Source organism: Galleria mellonella, unplaced genomic scaffold, assembly GCF_026898425.1.
Source record: "Galleria mellonella isolate WM207_F2 unplaced genomic scaffold, CSIRO_AGI_GalMel_v1 utg64, whole genome shotgun sequence".
In the NCBI taxonomy this organism is placed as follows: domain Eukaryota; kingdom Metazoa; phylum Arthropoda; class Insecta; order Lepidoptera; family Pyralidae; genus Galleria; species Galleria mellonella.
In genome coordinates, this window is record NW_026442133.1 from 3,867,501 (window position 1) to 3,890,024 (window position 22,524).

Consider the following 22,524-nt stretch of genomic DNA (forward strand, 5'->3'; position numbering starts at 1 on the left):
TACTTTTTATCATAATTTATAAATAACTGTATAGTATTTGGCTAAATATATGCAACATTATTTATGAAATAAATTTTTACATTACCGTTATCATGCTTATGCCAATTTTTTGGTGTCGTTTATGATCACTAGATGGTGACGGTGGTCAAATTAATGTTCGTATCAGATACAAAAAAAATTATATTATGCATTTTAGTGTTGTACTACATTGTTGCATAAATTTTATAAATGAATTTTTTGTATAAAATTTTTATTGTAGGAAAATGTTTGTTGTCATTTCGCCTTTATTTATTTTTGAGTGAATTTTATATCTACGAATACAAGATCGGTTTGCACTTGATCTTACTTCACCTGTTGGTAAGTGATGATAAGATCTAGTATGGAGCGAAGAGTGCCAGATTGTATATCTACAGAAACATTATCATATTAATAGTATGAAATGTATTCCATTCTTTAGCAGATCGCTTTAGAAATGAAGAGTGGAATCCCTTCGTGAGGATGTGTGGAATTTCTACTTCTGCTTATTATTCGTAATTCGATTGTAGAAAGAATATGGTAAGATTATATCGTGCAGCTCGTGCGCTCACTCTCCAAAGTGTATTCTGTAGAACACTGATAAGCTAACCCCTCTGTACAAATGTTCCAGAGTCTGAAATCTAGCCTTTCTTAGTACGTCATCTCTATATAACCTAGATATTTAACTATAGTGCAACGATCGACTTTAGAACAATCGGCTGGTACTGGTGCTGGTACTTGGCTGGTTCTTAGCAGCAGTTTCTGATTTTGTCTCAATTGAGCGGCCGAAGATAATTGATTAATGAACAAATCCTGGCCTAAACCGTTGACGCCGCGACTAAATGGTACAGATACACCTTGAAAGTAGGATAAAGATTGCTTTGGTAAGAGGTATCTAAACTAATTTTAATATTTACATTTTGAAATCGATTAGGTTTTTTAGATTTTAAATCCATGTTAGTTTTGTAAAGAAATATAGTGAAATGTTAGTTGTGTATTTCTTCTAATATTTATGTTATAATTTAATCTTGGAAGTCACGCACGATAGAAATAGTGGTACTTATAATTTGTATGCATGGTAGTGTAAGATCTTGTACTCCTATGCAAGAAACTCATAAAAAATAGGTACATTATTTTTTTTATTTTCAATATTTAAAAAGTATTTTAATCTTTTTATTATTTCGACAGGAATTTAACTCAAACTGTGAAAAAAGTTATAGTTATTAAAGTGGCGTCGATTTAAACAACTCTAAAAGTCTCATCAATATAAATAATTCTTAATTTTTTTACGTATGCAAATCTGTTAAATTTTACTTTTTTTTGGCTTGTCGCGGTCAGGGACAGGCATTAACATTTCACTGTCGACAGGTATATGTTAAGAGATGAAAGGATACTTAAAAGAATGTGACCAGGACAGAAGCATAGCCGTAATGTGCTCCAATACTTTAGTAGGCGCGCGTCTTTCCCATAATCGTGGCGGCAAAATGTATGCGATAAACCGGTGCTTTCTAAACAAGATCTCGTAATTGTTTGTTAAGTTTATAATGTGAAGTGTTTTGAGAATTTATTTAAAACAGTAATTAAAAAATAAGACAATTCGTGTGCCAATATGTTTTTATTTAAGTGTGGAATATCAGTGTTTATAATATTAATTATGTATACAGAAGTTGGTAAGTTTCCTATAATTTCGTATTTTAAAAGTTTTAGATGGTTTAAGGAAATCTTTGTCCTCTACATTAATTGATTTCTATTTTTAATATAATAAATGCGAACGTTTGTAACGAGGAATGGATGTATAAACACGCAAAAACGAATAAACGTATTTGAATCAAGTTTGGTACACGGGTAGGTTATTTCACTAACATAGAATATTTTATATATTGATTTTCGCGGGTAAAGGCGCGTGATAAAGCTAGTAATATATATTTTGTAAATATTGAAATAAGTTTATAGTGTATATAATTTAACACAAAACTTTATTAATATGAGAATAACAATGTAAGTGCACTGAAAAAATAGAGCTAAAAAGTACTGTTCCTATATAGATACATTTTAAGGCACTGTTATTGCTTTATGAATCGATGATTAATTAAAATATAACAATTTATTTAAACTAAAACTAATATTTTTTGTTGTATTTTGTATTACTGTTTATATTTATTAATACCATTCCAAAGCATCAGAACGTTCCGAGTTAACCGATTTTATGCTCTGGTGAGCAGTACAATGCGTAGGAGAAATTGTGATCTTATTACTAGCATCTAATAGAGATTTCAATATATGTGCATTTTTTATTTACATCTGAATTGGGAACTAAGTTGTACTATTAATAGATTCTTTTAGAAAAAGTATGCTTCCGAAAAAAGTGGCCTCTTTGCACACTTTTATTAGACACTTGGCATTTTTTTACATAGTGTATTTTATAGAAACTCTTCAAGTTTTCTTCATATTGTGTCATACGGCTCTGGAATGTATGACTAAGTTCCTCCATATTACTCGACAACTTGTTGTATAGATCCATTGCTGACACTTATGTTATCCAGAGGTTGTGAAATGTGAGAGGATTAGGTGCAGAGGTGACTATTGTACAATATTAGCACGTATGTACCATATACATTTAATTTCTATAATTTTAAATTAAATTGAGGAGCTCAAATTTTTACTGTGCGTATACCAACTACCCGCAAAACGCCAATCTTATATATTGCCACTTTATATATTGAGTAAAGGCGCCTAGTAATATATATTTTGTAATATAATAAATATTATTAAGATATCTAAATGAAGACAAAAATTAGTAATTAAATTTGTTTGTTTTAGACTTAAAATTATAGATTTATTATGTTATCTAATATTTTTTTACACGTGGTTAACAATAAATGCTCTAAACATAACTAGGTAATATAGTTTCTTTTTTTTACTTTTACGAGCATTGGAAGATTAACGGTAGTATGATTGAACTATTAATTTAAGTATATATCATGATTTCTCATTATTTAATACTTAGATTAATTTTCAAGAATTTCAAATTCAAGAACGACTTTTCATAATCGAGTCTAGAAAATCGATTTTTTACTAAAGGTTCGTATTAAAAAAATGTAAAATAATCGATTACTCAATATTATGGTAATCATTGGTCGAAAGTAAAAGTGAAAAAGTATACAAACCAGCTTTCTTTTATTAACTAAAAAGAGAGCAAATCATCACAATTGTTCGTGATCTCATTTTTTTCCAATCACGCTATTCGCGGTTCTCACCATAAATAAAATTAAAACGATGCACCTGTCATTAATTCGCAACTATAAAACGGGTTTATATTTAATATTTTTAACCAATTTAAAAAGATGTAGGTTCTCAAATCTGTTTACATTTTTTGTTAATATTACGTGATATCTTTGACGATCGAACAAACTGATTTTGATAACTAATTCCTTTATTAAAAGTGTTGCTTACTATCTGAATGCCTTAAAACAATTAGATAATTACAGGAGGGTTTTTTGTTAAAAATATAAGTTTATTTAAAGACTGATAAACGAATTATTGTTCTGTTTCATATAAATATAATAGCGGGGATTAAGTTAATTTAGGGATATTTGATACTTTAGCAAACAGTGTTATTATTGTCATAATTTCGGCTGTTTGTTTTTGTCACTGAATATAGGCCTTCTACATGGACGGTCATAAGAAATAGTTATGCGCCACGTACATCTGTTAATTTTCTTCAATAAATTATAACAGCGATTATACATATTAACCTTTAAATACCCACTGTTAATTTTCACTAATATTATAAGTGTGAAAACCATTTGGTGCATCAACAGCTCAATCAAACATCGTAAAATTTGATACATCTTTGTATAGTATTTCGGTTGGAGTGGGAGGACGTGAGCTACTTATATCCTAATCAATCAACAAACTCTGGTCACATGGACAATGTCACAAGTCAAAGATAGTATTATAATAGGAAGCAAAAAACAACTGGTTCGCAAAGTATTCGCAACGGTGGTCAACCCTAGCAATAATTATAACAGACAGTGAAAGTGGTTGGGGCAGTTAGGCCACTTCGTTTAAATCCTGAACATGCTACCAGGAATTTTTAAGATACTTTTCTTTTTTAAATTTACTAGACAAATATATAAAATAATAAATTATATATAGAACAGAATACAGAAGAATTCATTCTTATAAAAGGAAGTAGGTCCAATGTAAGATATATTATAGACAAGATCTTAAATTTTCTTGAGATTTGACCGATATCAAAAGATGTCAAACACGTTTTTTATACGATCAAAAACGGTAAATAAGTTGGCGATACATCCGATGGAAAGTATAGTGAAAAGTGGTAATCGTACAACATGGAACGTAGTGTTGTATATACATTAATAAATATGTAATATTTATATTAAGAGATTCGTATTTATTTTAAAATTTGTTACGTTATTTAGATTTCCATTTAGGTACTGAATATCCTTTTCTTTATATATGGTTTATTTTGTATATGATAAGTTACGATAAAAAGCAATATAATTGGTACAAGATGCGAAGAATTTCTGGCTTTTTATTAGAGTCAAGTCTTTATCATCATTCATGAGTTTAGACGCTGTTAAGGTGCACATATCGGCTCCAAGGTATATTGGTAGGTTATATTGTTTTCGCCCTAGAAAGTAAAAATAATTCTAAACGTTGTAGTTTTAGAGTTCATTTTTGTTTAGAGATGTTGCTCTTAAAGAATGTACTTTCAATCTTAAGAAAATAAGTATGGAACCGAGTCGAATATGGTCACAATCGAGTAGGTATCATACTCACGATCAAAGACAAGTTTATAATTGTCGAGTATTATTATTTTAAACTAGCCGTTTCACGCGGCGCTGCCCGCGTGTATCGGTATATAAAATATCCTATGTGTTAAAATATTATATATAATCTACCTTCATAAAGTTTCGGCCAATTCAACTGAGTGGTTATTTTATAGGATTTTATGTGTGATTCTTTAGATTTATATAACTTTTTTAATTATGAACCAATTGAAATAAAACAAACACTATATGTTAAGAATAGTAAACCGCAACGCATTAGTGAAAACCGCATTTAAATCGATTAAGCCGTTTCTAAGATTAGCGTGCACAAACGTACAGATAAATAGACAAAAGTTCTAAAAATCATTGTTTTAGGTTCTATTGCGTTCATAAAGCATATGATACAGACAGCGACCAGTTACGATTTTATTATATGTTTTGATTAGTGATTGATATATAAATAAAATTATTAGGTATTTAATAGTATTATATTATTTATTAGTAATATATTATAGGTATTTAATATTAATATATTATATATTTGTTTATATGTAATAAGGCCCAACTACTCTTTGTTTTTCTTTCTTTTCTCAATGTCCTCTACCCAAAGGTTGTCTGGAAGAGATTGCTTAGCCATAAGACCGCCTTTTGTATCATTTCCTATTACAGTTAAATGTATTTACTATTTTATAAATGGTGCAATAAAGTGTAAATAAATAAATAAATAAATACATATTATTTTTTTATTTTCAGTACCAGAAGCAGAAGGCAGTTTAATGTCTATGATAGACTTCCGTTACTTTAGATGTGTAATGAAACGGGACTGGCAGTGTCCGAATGGAGAGATCAACTTCTATATGTTTACTCCGTAAGTAAAATTCAATTGTTCTTATGTTTTTTTTTTTTATCGATTGTCTTTTTTTATAGATAGTTTTTTTTTTAATGTATGCACCTGCCAGTAAATAAGCAACAAACGAGACGGTCCACCTAAAGAAAAGTTGTAACTGTCGCTTATAGGCATGCACCACCATTATATCGCCATGGATATTATAGAACATACTATAATACCCACGATTCTTGACAAGGACTAGGATGTTACGCCTATATGTTAAGTCAGTACCCGGTACCTTGGATTTCACTGTCATATTCAAACTAAAATATAGCCATGCAAGTACAGACACTTTTGGATATGTTTTTTAAAAATATTTCTAAAATATCATCTACGTTACAGACGTTGAACAGTATTAAGACCTGTAAATATCAATTAGCAAATGATGACTCATTATCAAAGTGATTTAATTATTCTAGTTTACTATGTTGTAAATATGCAATTGGTATGTGCACAAAATATATTTGCTGATACATATTTTCCAAGGATGCGATGAAATAAAAAAATATATTTTGAAATTTGAACTACAAACCACATTCAGGTGACCTGTCAAAGTTTAAAATTAATTTCATATACTTATAAGAATTATTCTTATGGTTTTGTTTGTTCAAATTATGGCAAAATGTAATCTATGTTTCAATACGGTATATAGATTATGTCTTGTCCAAAGGGAAAAGAGATTGTCAGTAATAGAGCCTAACAGCTCCTCTGCTAGCAATACACCTTGTCAGGTCGACATGCACGAGGTTCCTTCTGGAAACCATCGTGGTTAATTTTGTCGACTTCCTTACGATGGGTTAACTAGCCTGCTTTCATTCTCATTATTAATCTCTCACCAGTGCCCTGCAAATGTAGTATAATGTTTACAGTGACGGATAATTGATAGTGCAATCCAGGTTACCATTTAATATATATCCGTTAGGTACTAAGAAAAAAACCAATCATCCAAGTGTCTTTACAAATTTTCACCTTTATAATTATAGTAAGATGTATGAAGTTAGTTTTCTCAAAGAACTTATCGATTTCATGAATGCTATCGGTGCGTTTTGGGTTTTGTTAATTTTTATATAATTTTGGTCTATTTCTTATTTATGTATATCAGTATTTCGTGAGCAGGGAGAGACCATTCCAACAATGGGTGGACGTCCGTCATACGAGGCACCTCAAGGATCACGGCTGGAAGAAGACCAGAAAAAATGTTCTTATCATCCACGGCTTCAATGGCACCTATTCGAAGACACCGATGACCTTTATACGTGATGGTAATCATTAAATTTGAAATTTTACTTACAGTAACAATGGGACAGTTAAGGATTTTATATAACAGTTACACACTTTTGACGGTACAGAATGAATATAAATCTATGAATATAAATACATTAAAATTACAACAACACTGTAGATACTAATATACTTTTAGAATATATAGCGGCAATATATTTCGAAAGTAAACATTACTTCGCTTGCATATTGAGTAAAGATCGAAAAAAATATTAGGTACTTGTCTTGTACCTATCTATTAATTTTTTTATTTTTCATATAAAAAAAATAATACTATAAAGATATGGAAATTCGCATAACCATATGATCTTATAATAATTTAAGATCTTGTTCCACAAAAAAAAACAGGCTTTAATTATGGAAAAACCTGTTATTTTGATTTAAAAATAAAACTACAGAACAAGTTTTGATAAAATTTCTATGGGATCAATCTAAAGGCATATTCAGATAAAAAAGAATTTTTCAAATCGGTTTACAACTGACAGAATCATGACGTAACATAAAAATGAAAAAAAGATTCTACCGAATTGACAGCTTCTTTTTAAAGTCGGTTGAAAATGTATAGATAAATATATGTGGTTCTTGAGGATCTTACTTGTAGAAAAGGCAAAGTGGGATAAAATGAAAATAAATAAATAAATATCAAGATTCTAATACCTAATCTAGTAATCAGAGTAGATTTTTTGCTATTGCAGTGAATATTGGGAGTTCATAGGCCCAAAGTTTATGTGATTAATGTTTTACAGCATATCTGTCCCGTAAAGATTACAACGTGTTCATGGTGGACTGGTCGCCGCTATCCCGGTTTCCATGTTACCTCTCATCACTCTCCAATATGAAGTAAGTCCATACAAAAATATATTACTTTTTAAGCGACTACCAAAACGTAAAGATTATAGTTTCATCTGTATTTTTTGTGGCTATATTACGCAAGTATGCCATCAATTCTGAACTGGTTTTGATAATTTCTTTAACAATCGATAAGGTTGATGCCTATGATGTTAAGCCATCTGTATCCTCACTTTCGCATTATGTAATCAGAGGGCCTACCGTGAAATATTTTCCGAAATTTCGGTGCTGAATGAAGCATGAATTTGATGTTAAAATTATATAATATACTCGTAACATACCGTTTAAAAATGTTAATATATTGTTTCTTTGAACTTATTATGGTAGAATTTATGACGAAATGTTAAACTCCATTTACTGCACTGATTTCGGTTTGTTGGAACAAAAACATGAAATTGAGTTCGAAAATTCGGAATTGAATTTCATAGTAGACCCCCAGAACTGGCCTTAACCTACCTGAAGCCCCGGAAAATTATTAATTATAATTGTTAATGAAAATTATTTAAATATATAATTGGTAATTATGATTGATTATAAAAGTAATATGTCTTTTAAGTAAAAATAATTAATAATAAATAAACGATGCGTGAGTTAAAAATATATATCATTTAAAAAAAATACGATATCTATACGATTCTCATAAAGTCCATAATTAATAATTATAAAAGAAACTGACAGCTGTCTATTACATATGTATAACGGGAAACCTTATAAACTTACTATGTTTGTTGTTAAAAAATAAACATAAGTTTTAAAAATAAAACTGACAGTTCTTACACAATAAATTAAAGTTAAATCTCTTTTAATATTATGTTAATTAGCCTACATTCTATATGTTACAAATGTTTCACTCGACCAATTTCCGTGACGTTATGGTAAAAGTTCGCAACGATCAAAGAGAAAGTGACGGAGATAATTTGCAGGTGGAACTAATTATTATTTATATGATACCGTAGATATGGTAGATTTTATGGTCTTTAATTAAAATATATAATACACTAGTGACCCGCCCCGGTTTCGCATGGGTTGCAAATAAAATTCATTCCATGTTACAGCTAATAATGCAGCATAATATAGGCGAAAGAATTTTTAAAATCATTTAAGAATTTTTTCAAGAAAATTTGTTTAGGAATTGTATATTATATATATATATATATATATATATATATATATATATATATATATATATATATATATATATATATATATATATATATATATATATATATAATATAAAAATGAATCGCTGAATGTGTTGCTAAGCGCAAATCTCAACAGCTAAATCGATTTCGCTAATTATTTCTTTAGAATATTCCTTGTACTATGAGGATGGTCTTACGAAGAGAAAATTTAAAAAATTGCCTAAAAAAGTCTAAAAATAACATTTTTCTATACTCCTATACAAACGATTCGTAATACTTTTAACTCAATTTAAACTTTAATACTATTACATAAAGTTCAAGTGGAGATGTTCCGGAAAGGCAAAAAAATTAAGTGTCGATAGTATGGTATAGGGGGGGAAGGGATTGTTAGTAATGCGGATTATCAGTCTCATTGCTAACAATATACCCTATCAGGTCGACCTCCACGTGGTCCCCCCTGGAAACTATCGTGTTGAATTCCAAGCGTATTCATCACGATAGGCTAACTGATCTGCCCTTTTATCCTCACTTATCACCTCTCACTGGTGCCCCGCCAGCGTATACCGTTAGCGCAGGCGGAGTTGCCATTTCATTATCATCCATTGCAAAAAAAAATAGTATGGTATAAATATTGATGTCAATAATTATATGATGGTAACATTAGTCAAACACAAATTGTCTGTGGTTTTTTTTTAATGGGTGATAATGAAATGGTAAACCCCGTCTGCGCTATCGGTATACACCGGCAGGGCACCAATGAGAAATGATATGTGAGGATGAAGCAGGTCAGTTAGTCCATCGTGACGAATTCAACAAGAATTATTCACGATGGTTTTCAGGGGGAACCACGTGGAGGTCAACTTGACAGGGTATATTGTTAGCAATTGGATTGGTAGCCCGCATTACTAACAATCCCTTCCCCCCAATTGTCTGTGGTTAAGCGGTACGAAATTTGCGGGGCCAGCTAGTATATATATATATATATATATATATATATATATATATATATAAACACTGATCTTGACCTTAAGATTACGCATCGACATTGATTATAAACCATCTCAAGAGAAAGTAAAACTGGTATAAAATGATACGTTCTATGTGAAAATTTTCATTGAAATCTGTTATAGCTGAACAAATTTAGATGAAATGTAATTGACTACATTGAAATAAAATTGTACGTCAACGTAGTGAACACAACATCTATAACACCCACAGACTTAGTATAACGTACTTGATAATATGGAAAAATTTTATAATTATTATGGGTAATTTAAATAAATTATAACAATTCAGCAACTTATTACTGACACGGGTTTTCTACCTTTAACCCTTAAAATCCTGATTTTTAAATCAAATTAAAAAATATATAAGTGTACCCTTTACTGTGTTAACTAATAGTAAAAAATACTGAAATAATCAAAACTATATTTTTATATATTTATTTTGAAAAAAACATTTGATAACATGTAAACAGCCAAATATTAAAATAAAATCGATTGTAGGCGCCTAATGCGATTCATAACCCCGGTATCAAATTAGAAACTTCAGGTATTTAAGGGTTAAAGGAGGAGATAAGCCTATGACTATATTGATCAGATAGCTTAGTTTTAGATGTTATTCAATACATATTGCCATGAGAAGGGGTAATACATTCTTATATTATTACTACGAGGGAAGGATTTTTTAGTACAGGGTCTAATAGTCCCATTGCTAGCAGTATATCTTATCAGGTGGACCTCCATGCGGTTATCCTTGGCAACCATTGATGTTGAATTCGTCACAATATACTTTCATCCCCATCCAATATTCCTCACTAATGTCCCACCAGTATATACCAATAGTGCAGGTACTATTTCAATTACACCAATAAAACAAAATTTTATTTTATCACCACAGGTTATTTTATGTGCAGCGTTTAGCGCAAGAATACCATACTTAGACAGCTACAGGAAATTAATTATAATAATTAACTAGTTTTTACCCGCGACTTCGTCCGTGTGATCGGTATATGTTCATTGACTGAAAAAAAAGTAGCCTATATCCTTTTCAATCCTTTGTGGTACGTGTATATTAAATTTAAACCATTATGACGCTGTTTAGTAAAAAACAAACTCACTTTTATTTTTATAATATTAATAAAGATACAATTGCATAAAGTAGATATTAGATACACCCATGTTTTTAATAAATCCAAACTTTGGTCATTTCAGATTAACAGCGCAATGCACTGCACAGCTGTACTCTCAAATAACGCAGGCTGGAGCCCTCGCCAAGATGATCACATGTGTCGGTCATTCTCTCGGAGCGCACATATGTGGCATGATATCCAATCATCTTACAGAGAAACAGTACAAAATTGTTGGTAAGTCTTCATTTATTTAATAACAACCTCGTAGTCGGTCTTGAGGCAAATTTTAGGATAAACTTCCTAATTTATTCTAAAATTTATCAAACTGCCTATTTTCTTTAATATTATATTAAAGATAAGAAAAAAATTATTCATTATTAAAAATAATATTGTTTATATACTAGTTATACGTAGAGAACTTGGGAGAATTTGACTTTGCATCTAAATTGTCGTATGAAAAAAGTAATTTTTCGTTAGCATTGAAATTATACGAATAGTAAAAGGGTTGCCAAAATAGTAACGATTTTGTTACACGAAAAAATGCTTCATCAGTTCTATTCGATTGGAATGAAAGAATTATTACAATTATGACGAATTTTATTGGGTTACTTGTTAATTTTTTTTATTTTTACAATAACGAGAATAGAATCGAAAATAAGAAGAAATATTGAAAAATCAAGTATTTAATTAACAGCCATTAGTATTACAATAACGTTTTTATGTAAATGTAGTAAAAAATAACAAAATATAAGCAGGCACACATAGTTTACTTATTAATAATACATAAGGTTATCAGGTTTTGTATGACAGGTGAAAATATGGCGTTTAAAATTGGGACACTTTTGGCAAATTCAATGTTACAGTCTTGCATTCTAAATACTGATTGATACCATCTTCTCCTCTGAAAAATTAAATACATGGTTATAATAAAAATCTCTATCAATAAAAGCAATTTCACTTATTTTTGTATATATTATATAATTGATTTAGGTTCAAAATTTTAGTTTTAATTTAATGAATTCAATATTGTGAAAGCACATAGATATATTATTCTATTTATTATTAGAATTCAATTAGTTAATAAGTAATCATTATGTAAAATATAAATTGAAACAAACATTTATAATTATTGAAACGATAGTTATTTTGATTTAATAATAACGTAAGGCAAACTTACAACTCCCTGCCGAGGCCGGATTCCTTGAAACCACCGAATGGAGTTTGACTTGTTAAATGGTCATATGTATTTATCCTGCAAAAATGAAGAATGATAATAAACATACATATTGAATACATGTCTAATTACTTATATATATGAGAGACAATTATCTGAGTACTTTTTTATCTACCAAATTTCATTTATTTTAGGGAGGTTCCGTATATATTCGTACAGTATTTTCGTACAGTTTTTCATGTTCCATGTGTACCCAAGACTTCGTTCGAATGGCTTGGATGTGTTCATCAATTGAAATAAAAGGTAGACTATATCTTTCTCCATACTAAATAGCACGTGTATACCAAATGCCATATGGTCTAGCCTTTAGTCAAGCGATAACAAACAAACACACTTTTACATTTATAGTACGTAAATGTCAGTGATGTGGGTTTGATATTTTGAGTGAGAAAAATGTACAGGATTGCCCATCACTTATGGAACTGTTAGTATTATAAAGAAGTTATTATTTAGTTTTATTCTTTAAAGAACTTACCAAACGGATCCAGATTTTACATGCTTAGCGAAAGTTAAGGCTCTTGTGATATCGTTTGTGATAATACCAGATGCAAGTCCATAGTTTGTGTCGTTGGCCCGATCGATTACTTCTTCTAAAGTCTCGAATTTGAAAATACTTTGTACGGGGCCAAAGATCTGTTAACAAAAAAAAAATATTTGTATAATAATGGTTTTATCTTTACAATGACATGTACATTTACCAGAGGTAGACTTTGTACAAAAGTCGATTGCCCTTTGTCCCATTTGTGTTTCAACTGTAAAGCAGTTGTGTCTGCATGGCTGTGTTATAGTTTGAAGGGTGGGATATAGCGTGAATTTACTGGGTACAGAGGAATAACACCTGAGTCCTCAGGAATGGCAATGCATGGGGGTTATCATGGGCGAAACAGTATACTCTATTATATCCATGGTTACTGCTCATGTCTATAGGTTACCACTTTCCATCAGGTGGGCCGTCAGATTGTTTGCCATTTGATGTAGTATAAAAAAAAAATTGTAAAAATAAAACGTTTAATAAATGGACTACTCAGTTGACCAATATTTTTCAATTCCAAGATTGAATCTCAGCTAGCTAGTAGCCAACTAGCAAACATGTTTAGATCATTGACAAATGATTGTCGTCAAGTCGTCGTTCGATAAACTATGTATGAAACCTTCGTATATGACAAGGACGATATATTATTGAATCATAGAAGTGGTATGTAGTTGTATTAGAAAAAATTTATCTAGATTTTATCATCAGATCAAGTCTAATGCACTATCATTTTGATAACTCGTTGTATGCAAACTCGCCAGTTGCCACTTCTGTAGATAATAGTGAAATCCTTAAACATACTATTAGGTTATTAGGCCGTTTCGTAAATGAGTTGTGAGTTAGGAAGTCAGTCAATGAGTCAAGTGGCCATTTTAGACCGGCTATAAAACTTTTGACTTCTCTCTCAGTCAGTACATGATATATGAGATATAAATATTTATTGTATTGTATTGTATGTACAAATTGTATATTAAGTTTTTAATGTATTCAGTATAAATTATGTATAATAAAGATTTTACAATACAATACAATTTATACATAGTAAGCGGCATTTTTAACCTTTTATTTCCTTATTAAAAAAACCTCTAATACAATGCTGCTTGTTGAGCTATTTTGTTTTCTTCTTTTGACCTCTTTAATAGTAATATAGTATAACTTTGGTTATATAACCCAAAGAGGGTTGACGTCAGGCAGGCGACCAGTCGTAAAACTAAGCCAAATCTTTTTGTAATATGGAATAAAACATTACGCCGACCCCATATAATAATTGGGATAAGGGTAGGAAAATGATGATGATAGTATAACTTTGGTAACTAAATCAAAAAGTTTCTTTAAAACAATTAATTCTATCTCCGCAGAATTAACTTTTATATATTTATTATATATATATTCTATATCGGTGACATATTTTCCATATTTATTGAATAAGCATCGAAGATATAATCATTAACTCAGTTTAGGCGTTTGCTGCGGAAGTTAGATCAAACTTGGAACATTCACCATATCTTTTTATGCAATTTGGAATAGAAAGTAGATTGATATTATAAAAAAAGAATTGAATCTTACCTCTTCTCTAGCTATTTTCATATCATCCTTGACATCAGCGAAGACGGTGGGCTGAATGTAGTATCCTTTATTTCCTAGCTTGTCACCGCCAGCAATACATCTTGCGCCTCCTTGCTTTCCCGCCTCTATGTAGGCAAGCACCTTATTGTACATCTCTTTGTCGATCTGGAAAAATATTTATTTTCTTTATTATAATTTGTGCATTTTTTATTATCTATGAAACTTGTTTGTAGCCGGTCATCGTCAAATACATCCTACTAGTCATATCCCGCGGTTTCGCGTTTTGTGTGAATTATTATATAAGGTAGTCTACGATTATGGCAGACATAATACTTAGTCTAACTAGAATAATCTATAAGATTGTATGTAGAATTTAAAACAAAATATTCGTAATTTTAATAGTTTGGCGACTACAAACAATTTTTAGTACAGTAAGTTTTTGGATAGTTGCCCATTCAGTATTTTCGACCAATTATTATCTTACTGTCCATTTCAGTATATCGTATGTCTGTAAGTCGAAACAATAGAATAAATGAAGCAAAACTGCAAACATCTGCAGTTTATATTTGTATAAAAAGAATTAACAGTTGTTATTACTCGTTCGTTATACATAATATAATTTCATTATCATATTTCACGCTTCATATTGAAGTATTTGTAATTGTCATGACAAGGTTTGTATAAATGAAAACGTTATAAAAATCATATGGAAGAGGATATATCTATAATCTACAGACATCTAGATGGAGTATAGTGTTAAAAAACGTAATAAATCGCTTAAAACGGTAAAAGGTTGTTGATTAGATAGTTTTATCTAAAGATATTTATGAAAGTCATTATCTGTGCTGTAACTTCTTAATGTAATTACATCAATTATAGGGTATTATACCTGTTATCACACTAAATCCTTTAAAGATCGCTCGCCTGCATGCAGAGATATGATATCATTGACAATACTGGTACTTAGTTCAACTTCTTTTAATGTAAATTCGCTTCGGCTATCATTCTTTGTAATAAAATTCCTCACTAATATTATAAATTTGAAAATGAGTTTGATTGTTTGTTACTATGAAATATGAAAAATACTATGAAATTTGGTATACTTATACTGGATTGGAGACGGACATAGGCTTTTATTCTGATCGATGAATCTTGTCATATAGGTGAAGTCGTAAATAAAAGCTAGTGAGTAAAAAATAACTTTCACACCTGAGGTCCCTGTTGAACATTCTCGAAGGGATTTCCGACGGACCGCTTCTTAGCGATTTCAGCTGCCTTCGCAATGAATTGGTCGTATATGCCGGACTGGACATAAGTTCTGGTACCAGCACAGCAGCACTGTCCTGCATTTTCAAAAGCAGCTGCGTGTGCAATTTGAGCTGCTTTTTCCACTGGAAAGACAGTAAAGAGATTTTTTTAAATTTTATATATAAATTAATTCTAAAGCATAACTCGATTCATAAATTATAATATATAAGAGTGTAACTACGTAATAAATAATGAATATATAACGAAATACATTAATGAAAATTCATGTGAACTGTTACACTGTTTTACTCGATTTTTTGCTGCATAACAGCTGTACCTGTAAGGCTGTATTTCGGTTTGAAGGGTGAAATATGGCAGTGAAATTATAGGATAATAGAGGTATAATACTTTAGTTCTTAGGAATAGCAATACATGACTGGAACCATGGACGTCACTATGTAATCTATTACGTCAATGGTACTGTTCATTTCTTTAACCAACGAGTACCACATTCAATCAGATGAGCCGTCAGTTTATCTTGTTACTTGATATGTAATAAAGCATGAATATAAAAAGACGATTTTTATGTAACTTAGAATGTCAAATAAGTTGTCGGCTCACCAGATGGAAAGTGGTAAACGGCGCCAATAAACATGAGCAGTACCATGGACATAACTGAGTATATTATTTAACTCATGTCTTGCCATTCTTGAAGACTAAGATGTTATGCCTCTGTACCCTGTAAATTCACTGCCATATCCCACCATTCAAATCGAAACACAACCATGCAAATACAACTGCTTCACTGTTGAAACACGAATGGGACATAGGTACCCAAGCAAATGAACACGCAATACGAACGCACACACAAATCACAATCTGGAACATTTGTAAAGTGTGATTTAAAATGTAGAAAATTTGAAAAACTATTTATGACTTCAAAATAATATTATCAAAAGAGTTCATGAAATGATTTGGGAGTTAATTAATACTATAGACTTCTTAAACTTAAACAATTAAGTTAAACATAAAGTATGTGTTAAAAATATTATACCATCAGCATCATTGAATATCACCAATGGACTTTTCCCGCCGAGCTCCAAAGCCACTCGTTTCAGATTCACAGAAGGAGCAGCTCCCAATATAATACGACCGACCTGAAGGATAATAAGTGTCATACATGATGTTGATGTATTACATCCATTTTACTTGTATTTTTCGAGTTTATTCACTACAAACAAAACATTAAGTCTTTTCTCTTTATAGTACATGTTTCTTCAGATAAATTTGGTAAATCCTGGTCAAAGGTCAAATACATCGACTTATTGTTAGATTACATTAATTGGTTGTACAGGAAAACAAACAAAATGTTTTATCAAATATCCAGTTATTAAGAGAGAAGATTAAGAGAGAGAGAGAGAAAGTTTTATTTTGAATCTTAACAGCATACTTGGCCACTACGAAGTCATTATGTCTTTAGTGTTGGCTAGTTGGCTAGCTATTTATTTCAAATATGAAATTCAATAATTTTCAAATTCACAAATTTTCTGGTGTGATATTATAACGTCACATTATTTTAAACTAATTTTCTTTGTTAATTTTTATTTAAATCCATTCAATAATTTATTAGAAAGCTTAAGCTTATTTTTGCAGTTAATAATGTAATCGCTAAGCAATTAGTACCTCAGTAGAGCCAGTGAATGCAACTTTGTCAACGTCTGGATGATGCGTAAGGGCAGCGCCAGCAGTAGGCCCATAGCCTGGGACGACGTTTACAACTCCAGGAGGAAACCGGCCTCCTTAATAAGAGTAGCCACAGCGAGAGCTGTCAGAGGAGTCTGTTCAGCGGGTTTTACCACCACTGTGCAACCTTGAGTAGCAAACATGTCTTTTTATAAATGCACAAAAAAAAAGTACTTAGAAAATACATCATATAATTAGACCTCACTCTAAAGACAGCGTAAATAATAGTAACTACTACTTTGCTCTAAGTACAGAGTCAAGCTGTTAATAAAACTTATCAGTAGATATATGTCTCAGATCACAATTCATTCAGTTTTTGCAAAATTACGTTGAAGATGTATTGTAGTATATTTCGAATAAATGTTGGACCAATGTTATTTTAATTCAATGATACCAAAACAATCGACCCGTGCGTATTGAGTATTTTAGAAATAATGCATAATAAAAATATCAAACCTACTAGTGACAATTGGCTATACGAGTATTCGGGTAAGATCAGATATTTACGAGAAAATTGCAAGACCCTAGGTACCATTCTGATCACATTATTCACGATAGTCTTTTCGCGTTCAATATTAGAGCAATTACTTCATTAAACTAAAAATGTTTCTCAATAAAAGAATCACCTGCAGCTAAAGCTGGAGCAATCTTCCATGACATCATTAATATGGGATAGTTCCATGGTATGATTTGTGCACAAACTCCCACGGGCTCTTTTAACGTAAAGGTTAGAACTTCACCGTCTGTAATTACAAATTAAAATCAACTATATAGTAAATAAACACTAAATTAGTTTTCTAATAAGAAAACTAATTTAGTGACCTTGCCCAGAGAAACATCCGGAGCATCATTTTTTGCTCCTACATGGTGATCACGCTTATTATCTAGTACACAGCATACGTCAACATTTATCTTGAATAACTATAAAAATGTAATATACGTTCAAAACAATAAATGATAAATGAATCTCTTTTAGAGAAAGTTCAATCAAGCTATCCTGTTAATTAATGCAATTAAAATGGCAATTCTGAGAGAGACAGTGATTATAAAAAAGGGACCTTGATCGGTACATGTTTAGGTCTAGCATTGTTGCTTATTGATCTATTGGTGGATTTATTGAATACTTGTTTGTGATATTAGATTTTATTTGTAAACATTTATTACTATTAATATCATTATTAATAATTTTTAACCCAATATGTAAAGCAGAAAAAAATCATACCTGCAGGTATTGTATTTCCTAAAATTTTATCGGCTTTCCCAGCGTAATATCTTAGTACTGAAGCGGAAAAATACACATCATACTCAGCATTTTTAACAGGTTTCCCAGTATCTAAGGTCTCAAGTTCTGCTAGATATCGGGCTTGTGATTCAATGAGTTCCGCTAATTTAAGTAATAGAAGACCACGTCGTGACGCATCCATGGTACGCCATTCTGAGTACCGGTGGAAGGCTTTTTTGGCTGCTGCTACTGCTTTGTCTACATCAGCCTGAATTGATAAAATTCAGTATATCAGTGTTTAATATTGAAGGTTAAGATTAATAATTAACTAAACTAAACACTTGGGGGATAAAAGTAGTGACTTATGTATATGTTTTTTATAAAGGTGTGAATCACGTGTCTAAGAACATGAATGTTCCTTATGCTTACACTATTGTTCGAGTAGCATAAAATGCAGCAATATTGTTCTATCTTTTTTGTGCCTGTTTATTTATGGTTGTTCTTCTGTATTGTAGGTAGTTACAAATAAAGTTTTTATTCATCTATCTATCAAAATGAAATGCTGTTAATCAAGAAAATTTTGTTTGTATTTTTTTGTTTTATTTTTTAATACCTATATGACTGTGCGTCATCAACACACGTGCAATAAAGTTAAAAAAAAAAAAACTAATCTATTTAAATTTGGTTTGTAAATTGTATTGCACGTGCGACGATAATGTGAGGTTTAACAAACATTATTATCAAATATCTTGTGTTATTTTTGGATTTGAATAAACGTTTATATACGTGATATTGTTATTTAAATTTGATGACACGGAATTGATACTGGAAAAAAAAAGAAAAGACTGAAGTGGCATTTTAAAGTTTCAATAGATATTAATCAAGTTGCTTGTAATAAAATGTAAATTGAAAGTAAGTTACAAGACTTCAAAGACTTTTATTTGTACTTTGAAAGTATAATAAAAAAAACTTTATCGCGAAACTAGTTCAAAACAATTGTAAAATTTTGTAGAGTGGTTCAAAGGTACGTTACTATATTTTTAGATGGACCTTATCCGCCTATACAAACGGCAAATAAATTTATTGATAGAGACGTTTACATTACTATATATATTCAACAAAATGTAATAATAATTTTTAACTATAATATTTGAATGTGTGATATACATGTGTATGCGTGAATTGCGTATTTAAGTGTATACAGAATAAGACAAATAATAAATAAAATAATAGTACAATAAGTGTAAGTTAACCATCAGTTAACCGAAGATTGTAGATATTGCCCTTACATTATAAGCAACTTGTTGTTTCGAGTCGCATTATGTTTTATAATTTTTATAAAATGAAGGTAGTTTCACATTATGTTTTATTTTTAGTTGATGTTTAATAAATTACGCTCGTTAACAGTAGATATTAAGTGCATGCTCATAATTTTAAATTTCTCATTTAAATGATTTATGTAAATCTTTAGAGAAATAAATGTCTTAAACCGTATAGTAATATCAGGCGTATTGATCTTACTCATGTACGCTTTTATTTGTCGAATGTCCAGAGAGCTGGATTGTGGGTGATTTTGTTCATTACGAATTACAGATTTGTTTTCTATTTTCGTCCTCTAAATTGTCCACTTTACTTACCTTGTCTCCTTCTGCAATATTAGCAATGACAGTTTCATCTTGAGGATTTATGGTGGGGAAAGTCTTTTTGCTAACCGCATCCGTCCACTCATTGTTGATAAACAACTAAAAGACAGAAAGGTATTAAATTAATAGTTTGTCTATAGTAAAGCAATTGTTTGCATGTCTGTTTCGGTTTGAAAGGTTAGATATGGCAATGAATTTGCAGGATACGGAGGCGTAACACCTTAATTCTCAGGAATGGCAATACATTAGGTTGTGGGGAGGGTATTATAGACGAAACAGTATACTCTGTTATGTCCATGGTATCGCTCATGTCTATAGACAAAGGTTACCACTTTCCATATGGTGGGCCGTCAGCTTGTTTGCCATTATAAGTTGTACAAAAAAAATACATTTTGATTATATGGCTTTGTTTGTATGGAGAACATTTATTTATGTTTATGCGAGAAACTAAATGCTTAGGTTAATTCCCATCTCTTATAAATCATAAAACATGCAGCGTGAAAGTTTTAAATTTACTATTGTCCTGAAGTAATGGTTTCAACGAAATATAATTTGGACAAAATAAAGTATTTTTATAAAGAAATTATTCTTTTAAGTTGGTTACTTATAAACTATTTTTAAATGAAACCGGTTCTCAATTACTTTGAATTACCTTATTATACGATCGCGTCGCTAATTCTAAACCAATTTTCACAATTCTTTCAAAAATTGACAGACTTTACTTATTTTAATCTCTGTAAGAGTGAAGTTACCGTTTATTTGCGGAGCAAAAAACTGCATGTTGTATAAAATTTATATGTAAATACGCAATATTTAAAATGTAGGATATCTAAGAAATGTTGTCTGTTTGTCAAAACCGCGACATGTTTCGTGTGTATATTTATTACGATTGAAGTTGTTTTTATTTCAGGGCAATATTACTTTTGTAGTTAAGTATTAGTTAAGGTAAGTACTAGGTTTTTTAATGGCATTGTAACCCCATCTGCGCATTGGTATACGTATATGGGGCACCAGTGAGATGATAGGTGAGCATGAACGCATGTCAGTTGGCCCATCGCGATGAATATATAAAGAAAAGACCACGATAGTTTCCAGGAGGAACTACGTGGAGGTCGACCTAATACGAGTAGAGCACATTGATAGCAATGAGGCGATCATTACTAACTATTCCTTCTTCCTCCTACTTACTAGATTTACAATAATTTTATTTTTTACGTGGGTAATATTATAAAATTGCAACGTGTGGGTGGATTTTGGATTAAATACTATTTGGAGTGAACAGACAAAATACCTATTAGAACAAACGAATTAAGCAATCTAGTTAACTGAATAACTAATTTATTATTGTTGACAAATAGCAAAGATGCACACAATATTATGACCTAGATAGATTAGGTGTAAGGTGCATCCAATCATCAATCATAAAAAAAAATATTCAATCAAGAATATATTTCTTGTCAATTTTATTTTTACAACAAATATAACAACAAATATATTGCTAACTGTATCCCGCAGTTCCTTCGTTATGTTAGGATATAATCTACCCGTATATCAAATTTCATTCAATACTATTCAGTTTTTGCGTGAAAGAGTAACAAACATCCATCCATCAAAGTTTGTAACAATACAAACTTTCGCATTTATCATATTATAAATAAAAGGATAGGATAAACTATATTTTAATTGTTACAATAGAATAGTTAATTTGTTTAGAAATATTATTATAACTATTTTATGTATTCAGTGAGTACCTGCTTACGATAAAAATATTAAAATATTTTAAAGAATATCATGATTATTTTATAAAAATTACCAAATAATCACGAATTTAATAAAAAATATTTGGTAAAACACTATCGAACGGCCAGCATAGCCGGCATAAACATAAATCTTATCACGTTTTAGTTTGTTAAAATGAGTTTTTTAGTTTATAAAATTGAAAAATCATTATTATGTTACTATTTATAGCATACCTTTGTATATTTAACGTCTACTTTCACCATTTTGATAATAATTTTACTTCTAATTGAACTTATAGAAAACACGTACACACCCTATGTCGAATAACAATGAACTGAACTTATTCACTAATGGAACTTGGCCTGTCAGAACGCTTTAAATATAATACGGATAATAAAATTTAGAACGTATATCTAAGGAATAAGAGCGATTTTTGTATTTCAGTTTATATGCCACTAACTTGTTCTTTTGTACAATATTTCTGTTTATGATT

At 30.5% G+C, this 22,524-nt stretch overlaps 2 protein-coding genes across 3 annotated transcripts in view; one reads left to right on the top strand and one right to left on the bottom strand.

The window, feature by feature from the left end:
• The first annotated feature begins 246 nt into the window (after positions 1-246).
• The window catches only part of LOC113512478 (lipase member H-A), a 51,790-nt gene continuing 29,512 nt past the window's right edge, over positions 247-22,524 (top strand). The window contains exons 1-5 of one of the 2 annotated variants that reach the window (XM_052900034.1): positions 247-357; positions 5,565-5,679; positions 6,817-6,962; positions 7,728-7,821; positions 11,186-11,337. In XM_052900034.1, the coding sequence (XP_052755994.1) occupies positions 5,588-5,679; positions 6,817-6,962; positions 7,728-7,821; positions 11,186-11,337 (484 nt within the window). In that variant the 5' untranslated portion in view covers positions 247-357; positions 5,565-5,587. Of the gene's footprint in view, positions 358-1,474; positions 1,686-5,564; positions 5,680-6,816; positions 6,963-7,727; positions 7,822-11,185; positions 11,338-22,524 lie in introns of those variants that run through there. The other variant, XM_026896377.3, reaches the window with a different exon arrangement.
• Positions 11,771-22,408, bottom strand: LOC113512476 (aldehyde dehydrogenase X, mitochondrial-like). Its single transcript, XM_026896375.3, is given in 12 exon segments — positions 11,771-12,004; positions 12,281-12,355; positions 12,813-12,970; positions 14,436-14,600; positions 15,645-15,826; positions 16,738-16,840; positions 17,367-17,476; positions 17,479-17,553; positions 18,053-18,169; positions 18,649-18,916; positions 20,286-20,390; positions 22,265-22,408. Coding segments are annotated over 12 exon segments (1,464 nt in total). The 5' UTR covers positions 22,295-22,408; the 3' UTR covers positions 11,771-11,928.